Consider the following 21,099-nt stretch of genomic DNA (forward strand, 5'->3'; position numbering starts at 1 on the left):
CAGCAAACTGACTGGTAAGAGAACAGGAGCCTGAAACACCCCTTCTTGTCAATCAGACTTACGGAGATTTCTTAGGAATTTACTACGTTACTTGTAGTTCCCTATAATAATCAAAAACTACCCAGATGAACTCTGTGATGGGGAATAGCTATCAGCTGGGTAGAATATAGTCCTGAGCTACACCCTTTACTTGCTATATATTTAGGCCATATGAGATGCTTTCTTTCTCTAAAATGGCTGCTACCCCTGGAGGTAGTGATACTAGCCAGGTATGCGTTTTCTCAATTTCTTTTTAATAAAACAGAAATACTAGTTTTTTCAACAGAAGTTAGATTTGGTTTTATGTGTACAATAGTACTTTTTAACATCAAAGCTTCAGCTGCTGATTTTCCATATTTAGAAAGCTTTTTATGATTGTACTGTGGTCAGATAATAAAATAAGGTTACAAAATAGACCTTTTGGAGCTCTTTGTATTAAGTTCTTTCTCTCTATTTAAATTTTAATCTGTTTTTTGCTGGCTAATTTTTTTTAGTGGATGAGAGTTACTGTCCTAAATTTATAAGAAGGTGAGGATGCAGTGTGTCCCACTACTTGGCTGCTTTCTAGCTCTTGGTGCTTTTTAAGTCTTTTTGCATTGGACACTGCTTCATACCTGAGTTGATAATGTTAACTATAGAAATGCTTTGGGCTAGGTTTATGATGATTAATTGGGGGAAGAAAATTAATTATACATCTGTCTTAAGTCACTGTATTTCAGCACTAACGGAAGTTTGTTTTGAAGTGTGTATTGGTGAAGATGTTCAACTAAGGGAAAAATAAACTTTTTTCCATGATTCAAAGACAAGCTAAAGGTGGTGTGATGTCTGAGCAGCTATGTTTAACTAGCTGGTCTTTGTTTTCTTAATTGTAAACAAAATTTCAAGATCAACAAATATTATAAAGGAGCTGCTGAGAAAGTGATTTAAGTGCATTGCTCTTTTGGTGTAAAACTTCTAAGAGCTATCTGTATTTAAAAAATTATAAATCTGTTTTCCCTTTTATTAGGATATCCGGAAATTTTTTGGTGTTGTTCCTCCTGGAAAGCGACAAGAATGTGAGACTGTGAAAAAGAGTGAAAAAATTAAAAATGGTGAAGGACCTTCAAGTGGGAAGAAAAAGGGAAAGGAGACTAAGGTTAGTTTTGCTTTTCTTATTTGTGAAGTGCTTGGCTTCTCTGATGTAGGATTGTTTGTATCTCTAGCATTTTTCAAAGTCATTGTTCTTGCCGTATACTCAAAACTCAGACTATATGTCAGTTGTTTTTATAGGCATGGGAGGAAACTACCACTTAATATTAACTTCTAGCAGCAAAACTTTTGTAGGTGGTGAAGAAAATTGCTAATTTAAAAAATATTTGGGTTGTAGGGCAAAGGAGAGGTAGGTAGAAGTTGTTATGGTTAGGTGCTAATGTAGGAATAATCTGATGCATTTGAAGTTATTTTAGCTATAGCCATAGTTCTCTAAGTAGCTCTGCTTATTTAATTTTTAATTTAATTAAGATTGAGGCTTACACGCAGTAGATGTAGACATATCATAAAGATGTCATATTTTCAAGCAAGGTGAAAGTCTGTGGCGTAGGTGCCCTCTGACTGTTTTTTTAACCAGGTGTGTAGGGGAAACATTAACACTGCCTTTCTTGGACGGGGTCACTTACGTAAACCTGTTGCAAAGACCAAATTCTGTAAAATGACAGGTTAAAATTAGATTGGGTTCTAGTCTCAGAGTACTTTTCATGTTAATCATCTGAACTGATATAAAAAGAAAGGAGTGGCTAAAGAGGGCTTTAAAATCACTTAGGGAATGGGAGGAGGATGAAATGTTTAATGTGAAGCATCACAATCCGGAAGTAAGATGTTACTTAAAAATATTTTGGCTGTATAATTTCATTGTTTCAATGTGATTTCAACGTGAAAATAATGGACCATTCAGTGGAACTGAAAGACATAGTAATTATCTTATGTGATCTATTATTTTTACTTTGCAATTCTCCAATTATATCAAGGATTTAACAGGTTCCAGATTAGAATTGAATGTGGATTATAAAACATGTAGTTATGTTTGTCTAGAATTATATTTTTAGAAGCATATACAGCTGTGCATGACTACAAAACAAGCATAGTTGGTAGTTTGGTAGGCCCAGGAAACTTCCTATCTGTGCAGCTTGTGATTTTTCTAAATATCTAAAACTTGTTGATGTCTTTAAAAAAAAAAAAAAAAAAGAAAAATAATTCCTTGAGAGAGTTTAATACTAGCAGCTGCTAGATAGAACATGTTTGTCGACTGTGACCATTGGTGCAATCTCTTATGGTAGTTGCACTGCTTACCAAGTGAGAGGAGAAGCTGCAAGCAACCAGGACACTGAACAGGAAATCAGTCTAGCTTCAGCTGTTGTGTATGCTTTTTTCCTTTTTCAACTGGCTATATTTTACTCTGAAGTTCTGTCGAATTCTGGTGGTTACAGCAAAGCCATATCCAGAATGGAACCAAAAGTGAAAGCTGAATTCCGTACAAGCTACTTAGCGGCCTGTACCATCTCTATTTCTGGTGGGACCATGCAATTTCTTTTTTGGATTAAAAGTTGGAAGTGCTTGAAAAACTGTTTGATTTACTTTAATTGGCATTAAACGTGAATATTTATTCTCAACATAATCATCTATGGTTTGCTTGAAGCATGTTTAGCTTTACTGCTGCAGTTTCTTCCTTATTTCCTCTGCCTTGTACCTTTCCCCCTCCCGCTCACGAGTTAGCACAAGACTGTTCATAAATGTAATATTGGGAAATAAATAATTTCTGTTAGAATTTGTTTGAAACTCATAAATTTGAATGTGTAACTGAGTAAAAGCTTGAAGGACCTGTTTACTGGTTAAACTAATGGATTGTTACTCTTAGGTGAATAATGCACCCAGTGAAGATGATTCCAAACAAAAGCGGACAAACAAGAAAAAAAGAATAATCTACGATTCAGGTAGCGTTCACAGTTGTTTCTGAATGCTCCTTTGTACCTTTTGCATCAGCATTCAAGGTCAATTAGGTAAATGGTACATCTGAAAGAAAGCTGTGGTTTGTTTGGGTTTTTTGTTTTTTTGGTAGTAAATGCAATTAAAAACACTTTTCACAGTAATTATTGCTGGATAGCTAAATATATTTGATAATAAGAGTGCACTGTGTGCCATGCATGCAACATACGGTGTAAAGTAACTTTTAACAAAACCTCTGTTTAAAAACAAAACCAAAAAAACCCCAAACCACAACCCAAAACCAAAAAACAAACCCACAAAAAAAAAAGCACCAAAAAAAAAGTTCAGATAGTAAATTCTATGAAAACTCCAGAACTTTGTTTTGTTATGAAGTTGTATATAAATTGTGGGGTGTTTTAGGTTTCCTGTTCTGTTAGGGATAAATAACATCCTATGCTGGGTGCAGGGGGCTGATCATATACTATAACTTCACATTTCTGTGCATTGCGTGAACATAATATAGGAGATTGTTTTAAAAGGCTAACTTGTGTTTCCATGTGTCTTTCTCTATTAAAAAATCTAGTAAAAGTTCATCCCATAGTTTTAAATTTACAGTACGGAACACGCAGAATATGATTTAAAGCACTGCTATCACATTCTAGAAATATTCTTTGGAATATTATAATAAGGGAAACCCCTTTTATAGCACTTAAATCTTAAAAAAAAAAAAAAAAAAAAACCAAAACAAAAAAACCCAAACAACAAAAAGCACCCTCCCAAACAAAAAAAAACCCACCCAAACCCTTGCATGTCAAGTTGTTAGTTTAATTTAAAAGCTTGAAATTTCTAGTTTAATCTTTCTGAGCTGTTATGTCATTTAATCCCTCTGTGATTGGAGTCTGAATCTTGAATATTTGTTGTGAAACTGTAGAAAAGATTGCAGGAGTTTCTACAATTTTTGACTCCTACTGAAAACTTCAGCTTGAATTTTTAGAAGCTATCTTCTTAACCATAGAAGATTGCTTCTCTTGTAGAAGAAAAATGATCACACAAACATCTGTCAGAATAATCCTATTGTATATAGAAAAATATGTTCAAATCTTCAGATAAACTGTTCTATAAACAGTTCCTATTTAGCAGTGAGGAATAGCAGTAGAAGTATTTCTGCGTTAAAAGGTGGAGTACAAAAGTTATATGTAACTCAACTGCTACCTTTAAAGTGCTGATACTGTCTGGAGATTTTGCAAATTCTAGCCCACTAGTAGTAGAAAAGCAAAAGAGAAATAATGCTCTAAGTTCTTGAAGATGGAAAAATGTGTGTGTTTCTCTTTTTTTTTTTTTGAATAATTACATTATATATTAGTGTTTAGCATGGAAAAAGGTAGGCTCTGAAGGGTAGTCCTCTGTTACACTCGCTAGTTGTCTCGGCTTCTTCAGTTTGTCCTGCTTACTCACTTGGATGTTGGGATACATAATCCACAGTGTTGTAAGTTTGGCATCTTGACAACTTTTGGGTTATGGAGAATGGTTGGTGAGGTGAATGGCAGACTACCAGTGTTCCGAAAAATCGGAGTACAGCCTAAGTGATCTATTTTAGCCTGTTCTTAGCTTTTGGAATAGGTGTCGTGGAATACACCAGCATAATATACTACTATATAAATTTAATCAGGCTAATGAATCTGTGTTAAAAGTTTGTTGTGGTGGTTTTTGTGGGTTTTTTGGTGGGTTGTTTTTTTTCCCCCCTCCCCCAGTAATCTGATGTGGTACTTTGACAGTTGCATTCCTTTTCGGAAAGGTTTTTATACAGGCATAGCAGTTCTTGGAATAACTAACAAAATATTTCTTGTTATGTAAACAAAAACCACTGTCTAGACTGAGTTCTGAGCAAACTTTTATTTAGTCATATGCTAGAATAAATGATGGCTGGGCTATTAGCTGATGGAGAAAAACAAAGTTGTGCTCTGACTTTCCATATGATATCTTTTTCACAATCAGCTGAATATATGTGAACACATGTTAACTAATGTTATGTGATCTATGACTTAAAGCCTGTATGTATGTGGAGGAAATCTATATTTATGTTGTGGTCAAAATACAGATTCAGAAGAGGAGGTGCAGTCAGTGAAAAAATCCAAGAAGCCATCTGAGAAAAAAGCAGCTACTTCAAAACTTGGTAAAGTTCTAAAGCAGGATCCTGTTGTTTATATTTCAGAGACAGGTAATGGAAGAAATATATCATTATATGTTCAGCTGTAGTGGGGTGGATTATGTTACAAATGGGATGGATTGTTTGACTGATATACTCTTAAATATGACCATAAAACCTAATATTGAGAAAGACAAATTATGTTCTCCTTAAACAAGGTAACCAAAAGCACTTTAGAAGTTTAGCCTCAAGTATTGTAAAGTCAGGAGCAGGGTAAAACTGAGGTGATGTTGGGTAGTGGCTTAGGTTGGTTTAAATAGGCATATAATTTCATGAACTAACACTTCCTTGCTTAAGAGTATTCCATAGATTTAGGGGAAGGAGTAAAGTAAAGGAGGTTTTTTTAATATAGTTAAACTGCTCGCTAGCACACTTTGTGAAGTGACTGTTGGCTACCATAAATAGGTTTGAAAACCTGGATTTTTATTTTACTTGGTATATGATTTTCATGTCTTTAATCTCTGTCTAATATGTTGGTGACTGCAGAAGTTCTTGGGCTTTGTGTTTTACTTCCTTATCAACACACAAAATTAAAAAAAAAAAAAACATTGTCTATTAGACTTTTAGGAAGAACTGGAATTGGAAAAAACAATCATAACAAACTTGCGTTATACCTTGCATATAACATACTATACCATACTTCTCAGTCTTGGATTTCAGCTTTCTAAATTCTGGAGCTATTTTTGCTCTTTGGTTAATTACACTCAATCCTTTCCCCTTCTTGATTGTTTTCAGGTCTCCTATAGTCTTCTGAAAAAACTGTGACAGTGATTAACTGCTAAGTTCTCAGCAGAGTTTTGTTTAGATTTAGTCTCTTCTTTAGAAGCTGTGTAGTTAAACTAAAAACACAATCTTGACTCAAGCCATAAGTACCGTTCAACTGAACACGTAAGGGCAAATTCTATCAGTTTGATTGAAGAGTCTTACGCGTTAATTTGTTTTCATTGTTTGCATGGTTGTTCCTTAGCACTGCTTTCAGTGTTGCTTTTTGTGTGATTCCTGACCTTGGTGCTCTCAAGAGGACTTTGACTGTAAATTTACAGGGGAGACGTGCATCTGCTGTTACGGAAGTTTCATCCTGCAGAATTGTCATTAAACATGCTTCCTTCCCAGTTCCAAAAGAAAAAACTGATAGTGGTTTTCTGCTGCCCCCTTCCCCTGTGTTCTTAATTCTATCATGAAGCAGTTTTGTTTCCGATTACTTACTTCATATTGTGCATTTTCCTCTACTAAATTTGAGATGTTACGGAAAAGTTTCAGTGGCATTAGCTGCTATTGTTTGATAAGTGAACATCAGTTTATGTAGACTCGGTCTTATTTATGAATCAAGCATCCTTAAAGGTATGCCACCAGCATAGGGGAAAATACTCAGGTCTTGTGAATTCTGTAAAAATGCATCTGTGGAAGAAAATTAACAGAGCTCAGGGTCAGGTTGGACGGGGCTCTGAGCAACCTGATCTACTTGAAGATGTCCCTGCCCATGGCAGGGGGGTTGGACTAGATGAAATTTAGAGGTCCCTTCCAACCCAAACTATTCTATGATTCTGTTTAGCTTAATATTTCGGTACTTCTTGAAGATGGACTTTAACACTTCTCTTTTGGCATCTGAGTACAGTTGGCTGAATGTATATGCGTGTGCATTTTTTGTTATGTAGTGTTGTGTGTTTTTTTTTTTAAATACCTTTGAAATACATGTGAGCGCTTGCAACTTCAGGGCTGCTTTTACTACTGGTTGTTCTCTTATTCCATCTTAACTAAGAGATCTGTTAGTGGCACTTAAGCAAAGATTAAGACTATATGTGGGCTGAAACAATTCACTTACTAAGATTCTGATGATAGAATGAATTTGATTCTTGTCTTAGTGAATGGCATAAATGGGAAACATCTTAAATTTGACTCGGTTAATCTGATAAATTAGAAGCTTTTTTGAACGGTCTACTGTTCAGAGCTGATAGCTTCCCAACTTAAATCTCTTGTCATGTTAGGTTCATTCTTTTCTGATTTGCTTTTAAAACATAATGGTCTCTTTCTGCACTGGAATTGTAATTTCACATTGATTTGTTATAATGCAGATGAACTTAGGTATTTCGATATCAGATACTGATTATCATACTCTGACCACCTGTGCAACACAAGCTGTAGAATTTCCTGAGGGTTGCAACAACTAGGTGGACACATTTTGGTTGCAAAGGTATTTCTTACAGTTCGTGATGCATTTCTCTTTACTTAGGCTTGAAGTGAGAAAGACTTACGATTTTTTGTCAGTTGCTGCTGCAGTTAGATGTACTTACTGCATCTGGTCTGGGTTCAGCTGAGGCTGTAACTATCAGGTCTTCTGTATTGTGTCTCCTTGAGTAGAGTTCTTTACTAGCCACAGGACTTCCCCTGTATGGATTCTTAGAAACTGTGATAAAATTAACAGACTTGAATCCAAATCTATTTTGATAAAACATGTTTTTTAAGTGTTAGAATTCCAGGAGTTCTTCTGTGATCCTCTTTGAGTTTTAGGTTACATATTTGGAAAAGTGGACACAGTCCCTGGGTATAGTATTTTTTTGGTAAGATCATTGCTGCATATAAACATTGCCTCCCTGTAATCATACCATGTATTTTTAAAACAAAAAAGGATTGTTTGCTGCAGTATCCCATTAGAAGTGTGGCTCAGCTGGCTTTTTTCTATACCTTCTTCCTCCTTAGGCTCTTTTCAGAATCACTGTTTCTAAGATGGATTGTGCTTATTGTCCTAGATATTTGACCTGGCATTTAGCTGTACTATGTCACATATTCAAATGAGCTCAATTTTCCAAAGTATCCTGAATACTTTATCTATCTTGTTTGTCCTTTTACTCAAAATTTTATGTCCCTCAACACTTTTACCAACAATTCTTTCCTAATTAAAACGTTCTTTAACAGCATTGATCCCAGAGTAGATAAATGGTCAGATTCCTGGGGAATAAACAGTACATGTTTAGGTTTATTATGCAATTCAGGGTGTTGTAATCAAGTTTTTCTGCATAGGGATACCATGGGAACACGGGTCAAGGTTATTAGTGAAATCCCTGAAAACCACGGCTCAAGGTTACTCTTATCTAAAGAGTCTTAAGTACACACAAGGTTGACTTAATAGTCTATGACTAAAACAATGCCTTTATAACCTTGAGACTTAACGCTTGAATTTTGTTTATATTTGATCTGTATAAATTGTTTCTTCAGCTTAATGGGGCTGTCAAGCTGAGTGTGTTTTTAATGGTACTGATACAGCTATTGTATCAGTATACAGGTACTGATACAGCTATAAAACATTTTATAAGAATAGGAATATAGAAATAGTCGATAGAAAAGATCCTAATGAAATTTGTAGGTATTTGTCCTTGTTTTTAGTGTTATGCAGCTGAAAACTTAAATCAAGAATATGCTTGTTGGACTTGCTCAAAAGTCAGAATCTCATTCTCAAGGGCTCTGTCTGTGGCGATGTATTTGAAAGAGCCTTTTGGCATCAAGTAGTCAGTAGAAGCTTGGTAGTTAATTGCCTCAACCTATTTTTCAATTTCATTTGAAACTTTCTTCCTTATGCTCGAATTTCTTTTCAGCTCTTCTATATAACTATGTGGGATACAGCTTTCTTGAAAAATGTTGGGGGAATTAACTTTTTGGTTTGTATAAGAGTGGATTGATGAGATTGTGTTGCTTTGTTTCTTATTAGCTTGTGAAGTTGCCTTTTAAAAAAAAAAAGGGAAGAATAGTTGCTGTTTGTAATTCTATAAGAAATACTTTGTTATTATTGAAACAAATTTAATTTACATAAATATTTAGCTTACTGATGGCCAAAGATAAAGTGAAGTTATTCTAGCAGGTAGCAAGGGAAAAGAAGAGCCTTTTTGTGTTGATAGAACAGTCTTAGTGGATTGGGAAAAAAATCCAAATGTTTGTTGTGTTTGTTAAAATAAGACTGACTGTTTAGTGAAGTATGGAACCTTGAGCTTTGTTTGTAGAAGATGACCTGTTATTGTGAAGTGTTGAACCTCATCTGGTTTCATCACAGGTGGTTATTTGGCAGGAATTGTGACTTCACTTTTAGTGAATTCTTAATCTTTCATATACATCGTGTAGAGGTAATTATGCATACGTAGCAATCACGTTGATAGCTTGAATATTGCAAAATACAACTTGTTTTTTAAAAAAAAAAAAAGCTTTGTTCTAGTGGTAGGCTGAATTATTTATAAAGCTAGAAAAACCAAAGTGGTAGAAACTGAGTAGGTTTGTAGGTTACTGGAAAACTGTTCCTTGAGATCTTAGAAGACAGGGCAAGAAGAATAGCTTGTGAATGTGCTTGCTGAATATAGACTCTTAATATAGAGAATATTGGGGGGGTGGGGAAACAAACAAAAAACCCCAAAAGCCCACAGAAAAAAATCAGTTAAGTGCTAGTACTGGTGGCCAAAAGAAAAAGTCCCCACATCCAAACACTGGTTCAAATAAGCAGCAGATTGTCCGTGAATAAGCATATCTTACATGGAAACATTCCATAGGGGAATAAAACATTGTCACTGTTACTTCCTGGGCAATACTAGCATTGTATATACTTATGGAAATTGCTATACTTGGGCAAAAATGCGTGAAGGTGATAAACAGCACTCTCTGTACCAGCTTTCCTCTAAAGTGTTTTATGAAGGGTCAGTTGAGAATATGTAGTTGAACCTTAAGGGAGTTTGACTTGAAATGCACTTGAGGAATGAGAGTATAGGTTCTGGCAGAAATCCTATGAAGAAGCAGGGACTAGTGTTGCAGAGGACAATGTAAAATGTGTTTAGGAGCGAGCCCCATTAAAATTAATTTGGTTAAGTTTGGGAATAGCAACAGTAGAACATAAGGGGTCCTGTAATGGTAAATGTGCTGTTGTACTCAAACTCTTAAGTGGTGAGAGGAGTGTTGTATAAACATAGTAAATGTATGATAGTATCTGGACTCGGCTGCCTGAATATGGGAGTAGGTGGAAACCAGAGGTGTGGATGAAGTAAAATTTAATCTTATTCTTAAAGAGGTGATCTTTTATTTTTTCTCTGCAGAATCTACGATAACAGCAATATTGAGAAATAAATGTGGTACCTTTGAATAAAAAATTAATAGGATTCATTTATCAGAAGACAGAGTGATTGCTTTAGGATTACTTTGTCAGCCTGTATTTCAAATATTGCAGGACATGAAATAAATTCATTATAGTTTAATGTCTGTAACAATTGCTGTTAGATTTTAAGTTTTTAATAACGGGCATGTTGTTGCACTTACTTTTCAAGTACATGGTCATATCTTACTGCTTTTTGGAGATGCGTTAAAAGATGTTCTGGCCAAGCAGTTGGCTAGCTGTAGTACTGTGCTGTTCACTCGATATGTTTGGATTGCAAAGTGATTGTTCTAATTGTCAATTTATTTTGAGGAAACTTTCTGGAAAAATAATTTTCATATCTACTTCATGCTTGTTCCTTTCTTAAAAAATAGCCTCTGTGTGAAAGTTATTGATTCTGTAGGCTGCTTTCAATATTTTAAAGCCCAAACTATTTTTTAATCTGTTTAGAAAAGGAAACAGGTTTCTTTTCAAATGGAAATTTTTTTTTAATAGAACTGTCAGTGTTTGGGTTGTTAATGTGTATTGATTTAATGGGAAATATAATGGCATGAAATACCACTCTTTTAAAAAACAAAAAAACCCAAAACAACAAAAAAACCCCCGCAAAAAACAAAACCCAAAACACTTCAGGCATGTAGCAGACTGGACATGTGAGCCTCTTAAATAGAGGCATTGGCAGCTCCATGTGCTGTAACTCTACATTATAATTTAAGATGAAAGATGAAATTTTGCCGTTTAATTTGTATGCTGAAGTTAATGCTTTTTAATCCCTTTCTTCCCCTGGAAAGCAGTATGAAGTGAATTCTCCTTTTTCTGGTAGCTGGATGCAGAAGTTACTTTGGATAAGTGTAGTAAATCTATTCTAAATTTAGGAACTGAGATGGTATCCTTAATCCAGTGTTAATTTGATTGCCTGATAGTTCTGTGGAGATACCTATTCTTGTAAGCATTATACTCTTCCATGACTGCAACAAGCACTTTCATTGGGTTTTCTTTCCCTTTAATGTTTCTGTTGAATTTTTGCACACTTCTAACAGTACAATGAAAAAATTGAATGTCCTTGCTGTGAACTAGCAGTGAATTGCACGTATGCAGGCTGTTTTTTCTTTTGCTGCAGAAATACAGAGAAATATGCTCACGTTGTAAATATACTAAGTATCCTGAGTGTTTACATTTTGCATTTCTTGGAACTTAATTGTATGTCTTCAATGTTGTGTGCATCTGTGTTATTTTCCAACTGAGCCCTGACTTTATTTTTCTCACACTGATACTTTGGCTCCTTATGCCATCAGTGTGGTGAAACACGAGGTGTGTTTTGCTGGGTATTTATGTGCACATCAGAGCAAGGTGATGTTAATGGTCGTGACACTGTAGGTAGCACAGGGCAGTAGAAGCTGAGATCTCGGAAGGAGAGCATTTGGAATAATACCATGGAAATTGTAGTGTAGAGAACAGACTTCTTTTCAATCAACTAATGTCTGTTTTCCTTTCCATCTCCAGCATGACTTGTGAACCCAGTTGAAGATTAGGTAGATTAATTTTTTAATACTTAACCAGATTTTAATGTTTAGTCCTGTAACTGCAAATGAATCTTATTTCTTCTGTGCTGTGTCCCCTACGTAAGACAGCACGTTTTTAAGGTAGGACCTAAGATTATAACACAGAGGTAGTACTTAGTAATGTTTGGAGTAAAACTTTACAAAAACACTGAGTTATGCAGGTTATTTCTGTTTACAAAGTCTCTATGCCATTGAAAAAAAGCAACGCATTGTTCTTTACTACATCAGTAATTCATATACTGTTATTGTAGGCATTTAAGTGGTATTGGATACAAGTAACTTATTTACAGGTAGCTTTTTTTTTTTCCTTATACCAGCTATGGTTCAGAGTTGACATTTATTTATTGGGGTTTTTTTTAGTGGTATAGGTATTATGGCTATGGTTCAGTTGACATTTATTTATTGGGGTTTTTTTTAGTGGTATAGGTATTATGTGGTGCACCTATATTATAATGGGTGGCAAATTTTTGCACTTAAGTATATACGGTGTTTTCAGAAGATAAAAAATATAATTTCAAAAGTTCTTGCGGTTCACATTGTTTGCTGTAGAGCCTCTTTTTTTTTTTTTTAATACTCGCACAAAAGACACTTGCTTAGAAATACCATAAATTTATTTTAACCATTCAGTATATTGCATTTAAATGATAAAATTGGGCAGGTGAAGTTCCCTAGTAACGACTTTCCTGTATGAACTTTCTGTGACTATAATACATTTACTTCAGTTTAAATATATTCAGCCTTCTCATATATTTTAATGCTCCCAAAACTTCTTTCTAAAGATATTTTTAAAAGCTATACATATTTGACTAAGAATTTTATTTGGTGTATACTGGACAAAAGGGTATCAAAAGCTACGTAGTTTGGCACTAAAGTGTATAATTATAATTAGACATGGCAGTTACTGCATTGAGGTCTTGGGTCCCAGAACCTTTTTCCCTTAAAGTGAAAAATATGACAGAGGCAATTTCTTGAAATTATCTTTGATAATTGGAAAATCCAAATGTAAATTGATTTCAGGGGAGTAAAGCTGGAATGGTTCTGGTAAGCCTTTATGTTTTTATAACAGCATGGAACCTTGACGTATTGGTATAGGCAAAGTGCTAACAATTGTGGCTTAAAGTGCATGTTTGTAGTACCTCTAAAATCAATTGGCTTGTTGAGAAATGACATAAAACAATCTAAATGACTGTACAGACCATTTTTTTTTAAATGTAGGTTGCAACGACTATGTTTAAATGAGGAGGAAGATAGAAAAAAAAAATGCACTTTGCTAGTCACACATACCATCTGTTCTTTTTGGAGAGAGTTAGGGGGTTGAGTTTGAATAGACTTGCTGGCTTTTTTGAGAAGTGGTGGTTATATTAAAGATAATCTTCTTAAAGATTTACTTTAAGCAAAAGGTGAATACAAAACTCAGTCCTACCAAGCGTTGGCACTGTTGAGTACTGACCAATGCATATTTAAAATAATCAAAACCTGATACAATGACTTCTTTTCATACAAATGCTATTTTCTTCACCCTCAACTTCAGCTTGGACAGCAACACCTACTGCTCTAGACTGCAAGTTCTTTAGGACAGGAACCGTTTTAAGTACTGTGCAGATGTGGTGCCATTGAAACTGAAGAATGTCCAGAATATTGTCACTTTATACAAGTAATGTAGGTTTAATGACTTTTGGATAGGATATAGTCCTTTAGCTCCATATAGAAATCTTTATGTAGTAGTCTACAAACACCAATTTTAACATGCATTTATCATAACAAGTACGAGTTATTTATAACCTGTAGATCTCCCGCCTATATTTGGCGTTGGTTTTATAATATCATAGAGAGGTTGTCTCTGCCTTAAAAATTTTGCATTCTAAACAGAATAGGAACCAGGGAATTATATTCTATACTGATGAGGAACTCAACAGTACAGAAATAATAAATGAAAACGAATAAAATACGTTGTTCTGAAGGCCATCTGAGGATCTGTCCTATGCTGCTTGTTGCCAGTGTCCCTTCCTGCAATAGATTGCTCCCTTTTTAGATTGGCTGAGGTCATTCCTGAGCCTTTTAAAATGATCTGAATTTAAATGTTTAAAACAGCCTAGATAATTTTGATAGAGATCAGTTGGGGAACGACTGCAGATGTTGCTTTGTAATCAGCAGGTGAAACCCAGTTGAGAAAGGGTGAGGAGAGGAAACAGGAAGAGGAATGACAAACAGTTACAGGTGGGCTGCAGGCATTAGTTTATTAACCTAATTGTGCTACTGCTAGAACAGTACATAAAATGAAAGCCAGATGTGCTTTAATGTCATGGAGTAGTTCTTAAAACCCCCAGGATTTAACAGTTGTTGTTTGTTGCTAGGGAAGTTTGTCCTTGTACATTACCTGGCATAATAGGTCCCTGCTTCAAGTGTAGTGTTTGCATCCAAAATAATTAAGAGCAATCTCCTGGTTGTCATGCCTGTCTGTTCCATTAGTCACATGATTAGCTTTCTCTTTGTCACATCTACTTAATTTCCAGAAAACTATACTAGAATACACGGTCTTGACTTGTGTTTGTAATTCAGAGCTAATCCTGAAAAAAACCCACATGTGTATTTTCAGGGTATTTTTTCATGGTATAGCACACAAAAAAAAAGTGTTGATGTAAACAGGAAATACTGTTCTCGCAATAGTCTTGTTCCACTATACAAAGATTTTTGCCACATAAAAGTAATAGAGTTGATGATAAAATTGATTCCTGTTTCTTCCTTTGTGAAGTCCATGCCCCCATGTAAGGCTATCTCAGCTGTTCACCTAGCAAGCGCTATAAGAATGCAATTAATCTACAATTTTTATAAGCTAAAATCTGAATTCTCACTTTTATTTTCCCACAAATTATTGGCTTGCTTGTATGAGTGAGAATGCCTCTCTCCTTTTACAGGTCATGTGTTGAGAAACACTGACTGAATAGTCCAGCAGCAATACTAGGAGTCTCTTGATATTTTCAAAGTTGCGAATGAAGTCACCTTCATGCTTGTAAGGAAACTGAAAGTGTACAGCTGATTAACTTTGCTGTTCGCTTCTGTGGCAGTAGGCATGCGTGAGCAGTTTGTTTCAAGGAAGAAGCATTAAGGTTTTACTAAAAAAGTTGATGTTCTTAAGTACTTGAGAAATAAGGGGAGTGCCTGGAGATCAGGCAAATTTGTAATGTGCTTATGAATTTCCTGAACATGGGATGAAACAGTAGCCTGAGTATCTGTCCCCTAAAGCATCTTTTGAAACCCACTTAATAGAATTGAAGTGATTTTGTTTCCTAATGACCACTGTCACGTTCTCACTCTGCCTTTTCTTTATTTACATTTATAGACGACTGTTCTTAAGTGCTGTGAGTCTCTTGGCCTTCTTCAGTCACTGCTTGCAGTCAATAAATGCTTCTAATCTTGTCGTTTCTAGGAAGGATATAATTAAAGCAAAGCTCTAATTATTGGTAATACTTAGTACTGGCATCATAAATGACTCAAATCCACATCCTTTTTAATTAAAACCTAATTATATTTACTCTGCTTCTTTCTACTTGAGAGAAAGCAATATCCTGTTGGTTTTTGTTGTCATTAAATGGTTATGAGTGAATAATGAAAAAAATCAATACTGCATGCAGATCCTCTGATAACAATAGTGATGAGTAAAGATTCTAGCATGGAGCAGTCCTTAGCTTAAGAAAAATGGCGGGCAGAATAGGATTTTTATCTTCTTTTCAAGACAAATAAATGTAATTACATCTACATTAACTGTTGATTTCTAGTAATAGGTACACTTTACTCCTGCAAATTATTTTCTTGTTAAACTGAAAAATATAAAAGAAGCAAAATTATTTCTGAGATTGTTTGAGATAAGCAGTTTCCTGTTCAGACCTCAAACTATTGTAAATTAGGAGCCTAAAGCATCTAGTGTCCAAATCTCACAGATATGTAATAGTTTGTTAAATTGAGCTAAATGGCAGTAAGAGATTTACTGCTGCCTAGGGAAAGTAAATCGTGTTGAGAATAGTAAAGCTTTTAGCTTCATGGTAAAATTTGCTGCTGTCAACTGAGAGCCTGGGCTTGAATGTTTTCTTCTGTATGTTGCTTTGTGAATTGAATTGGCTAAAATGCCACTCTCTTGTAGACAAATTTTTATCTGTAGGCATTCTTGATTTAACGGCTGAACCAATTTCCTCCCTTACCGATGTATCTTTGTTTTATTTTTTCTTTCTCTCTGAACTTTCTCTCCCAGGAATAGTAAGGCTCCCCCTTTGTACTTGTTATATTCTGCTTAGTAAGTGTTCAGTAGCAGAAAGTTCCAGCTGATGCCTAAAACACTTTTGGTACTACCATCTATTGAGAAAAGGTGAAACAAAAAATAATCGTTTCCTTCCATCTCTGTCGAGTATATAGCAAAAATTATAGGTGGCAGACATATGACGTCATCTAAACTTAGGGAAGTGATTAAGAAAACAAATTTTTGTGTGAAAAGAAATATGGGGGCTTAAATTAGAGATGACTGGAAAATGAATGTATTTTTGTGATAATACTGACAATTTAAGTTCAATTATAAAACAGATGTTTAGAACATTCTGTGTTTTATGATATGTTGAGGGGACTGTCTGAAATGTCTCTGTATTGAGAAAAGTAAAACCAGACTTCAATTAGAGGCATGCAAATGAGACGGCCTCTGTTTCTGTTCCTCTCAAGTCCTTGCACTGTATCCTTTCTGTGTTTAATGTTCATTTTGGGGATTTTCTTGCAGTTTGCTTCTTAGCCCTTGCATACTTTGAGTTTTTAGAAGAGTTCACAAAGAAAGTGCTTTTATCACTAATCAAGAAGTTTGTCCAGTGATGTTTGTCTTCTGTGCTGTCATATTAGTCTAATCATTTGGCAATGATATCTGTAGGTTTTTGTATGCTTCAGTGATAGGGTTTCATTTGTATAACTGTCAGTAAGGCTTCACGACATGAGACAAAACTCTTTGAAGTCCTTGGTAATCTTGTTTTCTTGATTGATTGACTGGGTGAAGAGTTTGGGTCCCGAATGAATAAATGGCCGTCAAACCCTCTTTCTCTTTTTCATTGCTGGGAAGACCGTGTCCTGTCTATTATAGAAGAGTCCTAAAAGGAAAGATTGAGTTCTTGTTCAGTGGTGTGTGGGCTAATTCTTAATGAGACTGCGTATGCTATTTTTCCTCCTCCTTTTAAATTGAAAAATCTATTTTGTATGCTGACCTCTTGTCTGATTTCTATGTTCTGTGAAATGGCTTCATTTCTTTGACATGGTTTTGACTGTACTAGAAGGAGAGTGTGTTTAAGTGCAGAAATGTAGAGGATGTAGAACAGCTCATAGAATCGCTGACTAAAAGGGAAAAACTAAAAAATGGTGTTAAAGTGTTTCTGCTAAAACATTCATAAGCTATGAGCAGTACTTTGAAAATAACTAGTAAGCTTATTCAAGAAGCTTTTTGTAAATACAATGTTCTAATATTTTCCCCTAGTTTATAGTGTAATACTGAGAGATTCTTAAGAATATACAAGTCTACAAAGCCTATATCAGCTGCTCTGTTAATGAATACTAGAGAGAATAAAATAAATGTAGCTTTGTACTTCACATTTTATGTGAAGTTGTGCTGTTCAATTTGATGCTGCGTTAATTAAGGAGAGGGTTCGAATTTCAGTGACCTAGATTTTCTGTTTATTGTCTTCCCTATGTAAGAAGGGAAGGCATTCTTGGCAAACCTCTCTAAATGAGAGGTAATGTATGAACACAAGTAACAAATTTTGTGTGTCTTTATTTCAGTACCCAATCTATTCAGACTTGAGCTATGCTATTAAAGATGCTAAATACTGTGTGTTAATGCAACTCGGCCTTTTTTTCAAATAACTTCTAAACACCTGTAATATTTTCTTAGGTTCTGAGTTGATGTAATCTGCCAAAATAGTTCTCTTGACAGTTCCATTATAAGAACTTAGGTTCCATGTACCAGAAGTAATAGAATACTCTTCATGTTTAGATGAAGAAGATGACTTTGTCAATAAAAGAATTTCTCTGAAACCGAAGGAGAACGGTATGTCAGCAACGGGTTGTTCAGGAACATCTACAGTGAAAAAGGAAGATGTAAAACCACGAGCTAAAAGCAAACCATTATCTCCAGTGAAACAGACTCCCACCTCGGCACTTGATTACTTTGGGACAAGTAGTATCCAACGATCAGAAAAGAAACTGGTAGCAAGCAAAAGGAAAGAAGTGAGTACTGATGATGTTCCTTTAGGCTGCTCATGTGTCTGACAGCAGATCAAAATGGCCAGTTTAATGACTGGAAGGAGGTACTTAACTGCTTGTCCTACTTAATGTTACTTTGTAATGACCACTCAAGTGTAAGTTCAATTCTGATGATACATGCAAGCATATCAAGTCCTTAAATGCAAGTTTAGAGTAGCATTTCCATGTTTGAGAAGATAGCACAAAGTTGAAAGTAGTCTTTTCTCTATTGCTTCTTCTCCAGTGACTTTTCTTAAAATTAAGTAGTTTTCTGAGATTAGTGAGTGGATGGGATAGCTTATAGTTGGGGGTGGAGGGCAGGAGGGAGAGGAAGGAGGTTGTTTTCCCAAGCTTTATGGCACATATATTCATGGAATAACAAAGCACCAAATAAAGTATGGAGGAAATTAAAAATTCACAAGGTAGTTACTGATTTCTCTTTCAAGTGGGCCAACTGTGATAGCTTCAGAGATGTTCAGCATTGTTTGAAGAAATGAGATATTTATATTATAGCATGGTTTTGTTTTGAATAGTAAAATCTCATGAAAACAGCCTTGTTTAATAGTGTTTAGGTTAGAGGGCTAGGAATAAGATGCCTCGTTCCCAGTCCTTTTCAAGAAGTATACAAAATGAATCCATACAGATTAAATTATCATAATTTACACAATATTGGTGAAACTGAACTGTTGGTTTCTTTCTTAAATATAGCCTTCACAAAGCAGAGACAGCACACTAGATGATGAGGCCATTGCTAGGCAACTGCAGCTTGAAGAAGATTCAGAGGTAAAAGCTCTGTAAATTTGCTGCTCTATGCCAAGAGCAGTTTGTTTAACTTAAAATTGTTTTTCCTTAAGAAATTAAGATGGACTTTCCATGTATGCTATAAATAAGTGTAATAAAATTCATCTGTTTACTTAACTCTTGCACATACATGCAATCATAGTCACACAGTTATTTTTATGGTTACATAAATAGAACATCTCACTTAATCTGTTTTCTGTCTATCCAGACTTTCTCTACCTGTGCAGTTGATGAGTTGATGTGTCTATAACAATCTTACTTTTCACACAGAATTCACTTTCTGCTTCCTCACGTTGTTGGTTTTTTTGTTAGTTTGGTTTTTTGTTTGGTGTTTTGGGGTGTGTGTGTGTGTGTGTTTTTTCCATTCCTTGGAGTGAGAAATTAAGCCATTGCCATCCATGATTTGTTTCGCTTGTCATCTGAGATTTTTTTATAGTTGAGAAAAATGTGAATTACCCTTACGCGCGTGTCTTAAACTTTCCTGTTTGAATCAGTGCTAATATGAGGGAAAGGTACACTTGTCGTACATATTTACTAGCTTTTGGGAAAATCAGTTCATTTCCCATATATTGGTAATATTGAGTATCCTTTGAAATAAATATATCGTACATGCAAAACTTATTCTCATCCTTGACCTCCCCATAAGTGTGATGAATCTAGCTTTAATTTATTAGAAAGTTAAACAACCTGTCAGGAAAAACAAGGTGTTGTCTTTCATTTGAACTGATCTTATCTATAACACTCTCACTGTCTATATGTATCATCAAAGGAATGTACTTTATTTCAGGTGTATCTCTGCCTCAGTCCGGTTTGCATTTGGTAGCCGCTGCCCTTCCCCTTTCTCACTGTACACAGGGTAGATTGATGCATTTCATTGTTACGGGCACATAAAAAATAATGCCTGTGGCATATTTGTTTTATAAAGTAATCTGTTTGAATCTTATAGTATGGCGTGTTGGACTTCAAGACAATTATGAAAGGATTTTTGTTGTTGTTTTGTTAAAACAATGGTCAGTATTTATTGGCAACAATATACACTATTCAGGAATAGAAAAAGTTTTCCCCAAGGGGCCATACTGGATAGGAAAGGTGACTTGATGATCAGTTACCACTGTAGATGTCACATTTATTTTGTTAGGTGAAATAAAAATGAAAATAACCTGGCTTTGGTTTTTTACAATTAATAAGTAACTTTCTCAGATTCCATGTACAGTATTTGTTCTTACTGGTTCTTCTGTCAAAGAAAATCAATTGTATAAGTAGAAATACTAAAAAGTTAAAGTATATTTGTTTCCACAAAGTAAGCAGAACTGGCAATAAGAGCTGGGTTAAGGGCAGTAGCTAAATTCTCCAAAACTGCCAGAATTTTTTTCATATGCAGTAAATGAGAACAAAACACTCATTACTGAGACATCATAATACTTAACAGGCATTGTTCCTACTTGTCTTTAGGGACTGCTTTTGGAAGTTTTCTAAAGCCAACAGGTTGCATCTTGGTGCAGGCTGGTTGTTGTGAGATCCTGCCTTCAAGTTTTGATTGTTTATTAAATGAAAAGGATACACAACAATAAAAAATATGAAGGAACAGAAAACCTTTTTGAAAACAGATTATACAGGCTTATTAATGTTTCTAGTGGAACAAATCCAAACTCTAATTTTCTCACTAGACTTCAGCCTCTCTTTTTAGGGGAAACAAGTAATTCTTCAGTGCTGTTTTCAGAAATTTATTTGCCTCCTGTAGGATGCACTTTTTCCAGCTATGTGCTGTCTTATTTTAGATAAACTTTTTGTCTTGAACAGCAAGTAGAGTTTTAAAAAATTATAGTAGAATTAAAACTTGTCAGACATGAGCCTAAAAACCTCTTTTTCTTTCCTTTTTTTTTTTTCTTTCAGCTGGAGAGACAGCTGCATGAAGATGAAGAATTTGCTAAAACTTTGGCCTTGTTAGATGAAACACCACAGAAGAAAAAGGTTGAATTATTTTTAAACTTCAGTTTTTAGAAATTATTTAGACACCTACCCTTTGTTTTGAGACTTCCATACAAATGCATTAAAAACAGCAAGAAAGTGTTTGCATGAAAATAACATACTCACTTTTCATACTTTCCTCCTGGGTTTTCCTCACTCAGTAAATAGTGTCCTTCCTAATC

The 21,099-nt window shown here is 35.0% G+C and overlaps 1 protein-coding gene across 1 annotated transcript in view; it reads left to right on the top strand.

Annotated features, from left to right (window-relative positions):
• Positions 1-233: 233 nt before the first annotated feature.
• Positions 234-21,099, top strand: part of RFC1 (replication factor C subunit 1) — a 39,256-nt gene continuing 18,390 nt past the window's right edge. The window contains exons 1-7 of the mRNA XM_009280172.2: positions 234-269; positions 1,046-1,174; positions 2,930-3,005; positions 5,096-5,215; positions 17,901-18,133; positions 18,857-18,931; positions 20,843-20,920. Coding sequence (XP_009278447.1) covers positions 234-269; positions 1,046-1,174; positions 2,930-3,005; positions 5,096-5,215; positions 17,901-18,133; positions 18,857-18,931; positions 20,843-20,920 — 747 coding nt within the window. The remainder of the gene's footprint in view (positions 270-1,045; positions 1,175-2,929; positions 3,006-5,095; positions 5,216-17,900; positions 18,134-18,856; positions 18,932-20,842; positions 20,921-21,099) is intronic.

Source organism: Aptenodytes forsteri, unplaced genomic scaffold (assembly GCF_000699145.1).
Source record: "Aptenodytes forsteri isolate BGI_AS27 unplaced genomic scaffold, ASM69914v1 Scaffold35, whole genome shotgun sequence".
Taxonomy (NCBI): domain Eukaryota; kingdom Metazoa; phylum Chordata; class Aves; order Sphenisciformes; family Spheniscidae; genus Aptenodytes; species Aptenodytes forsteri.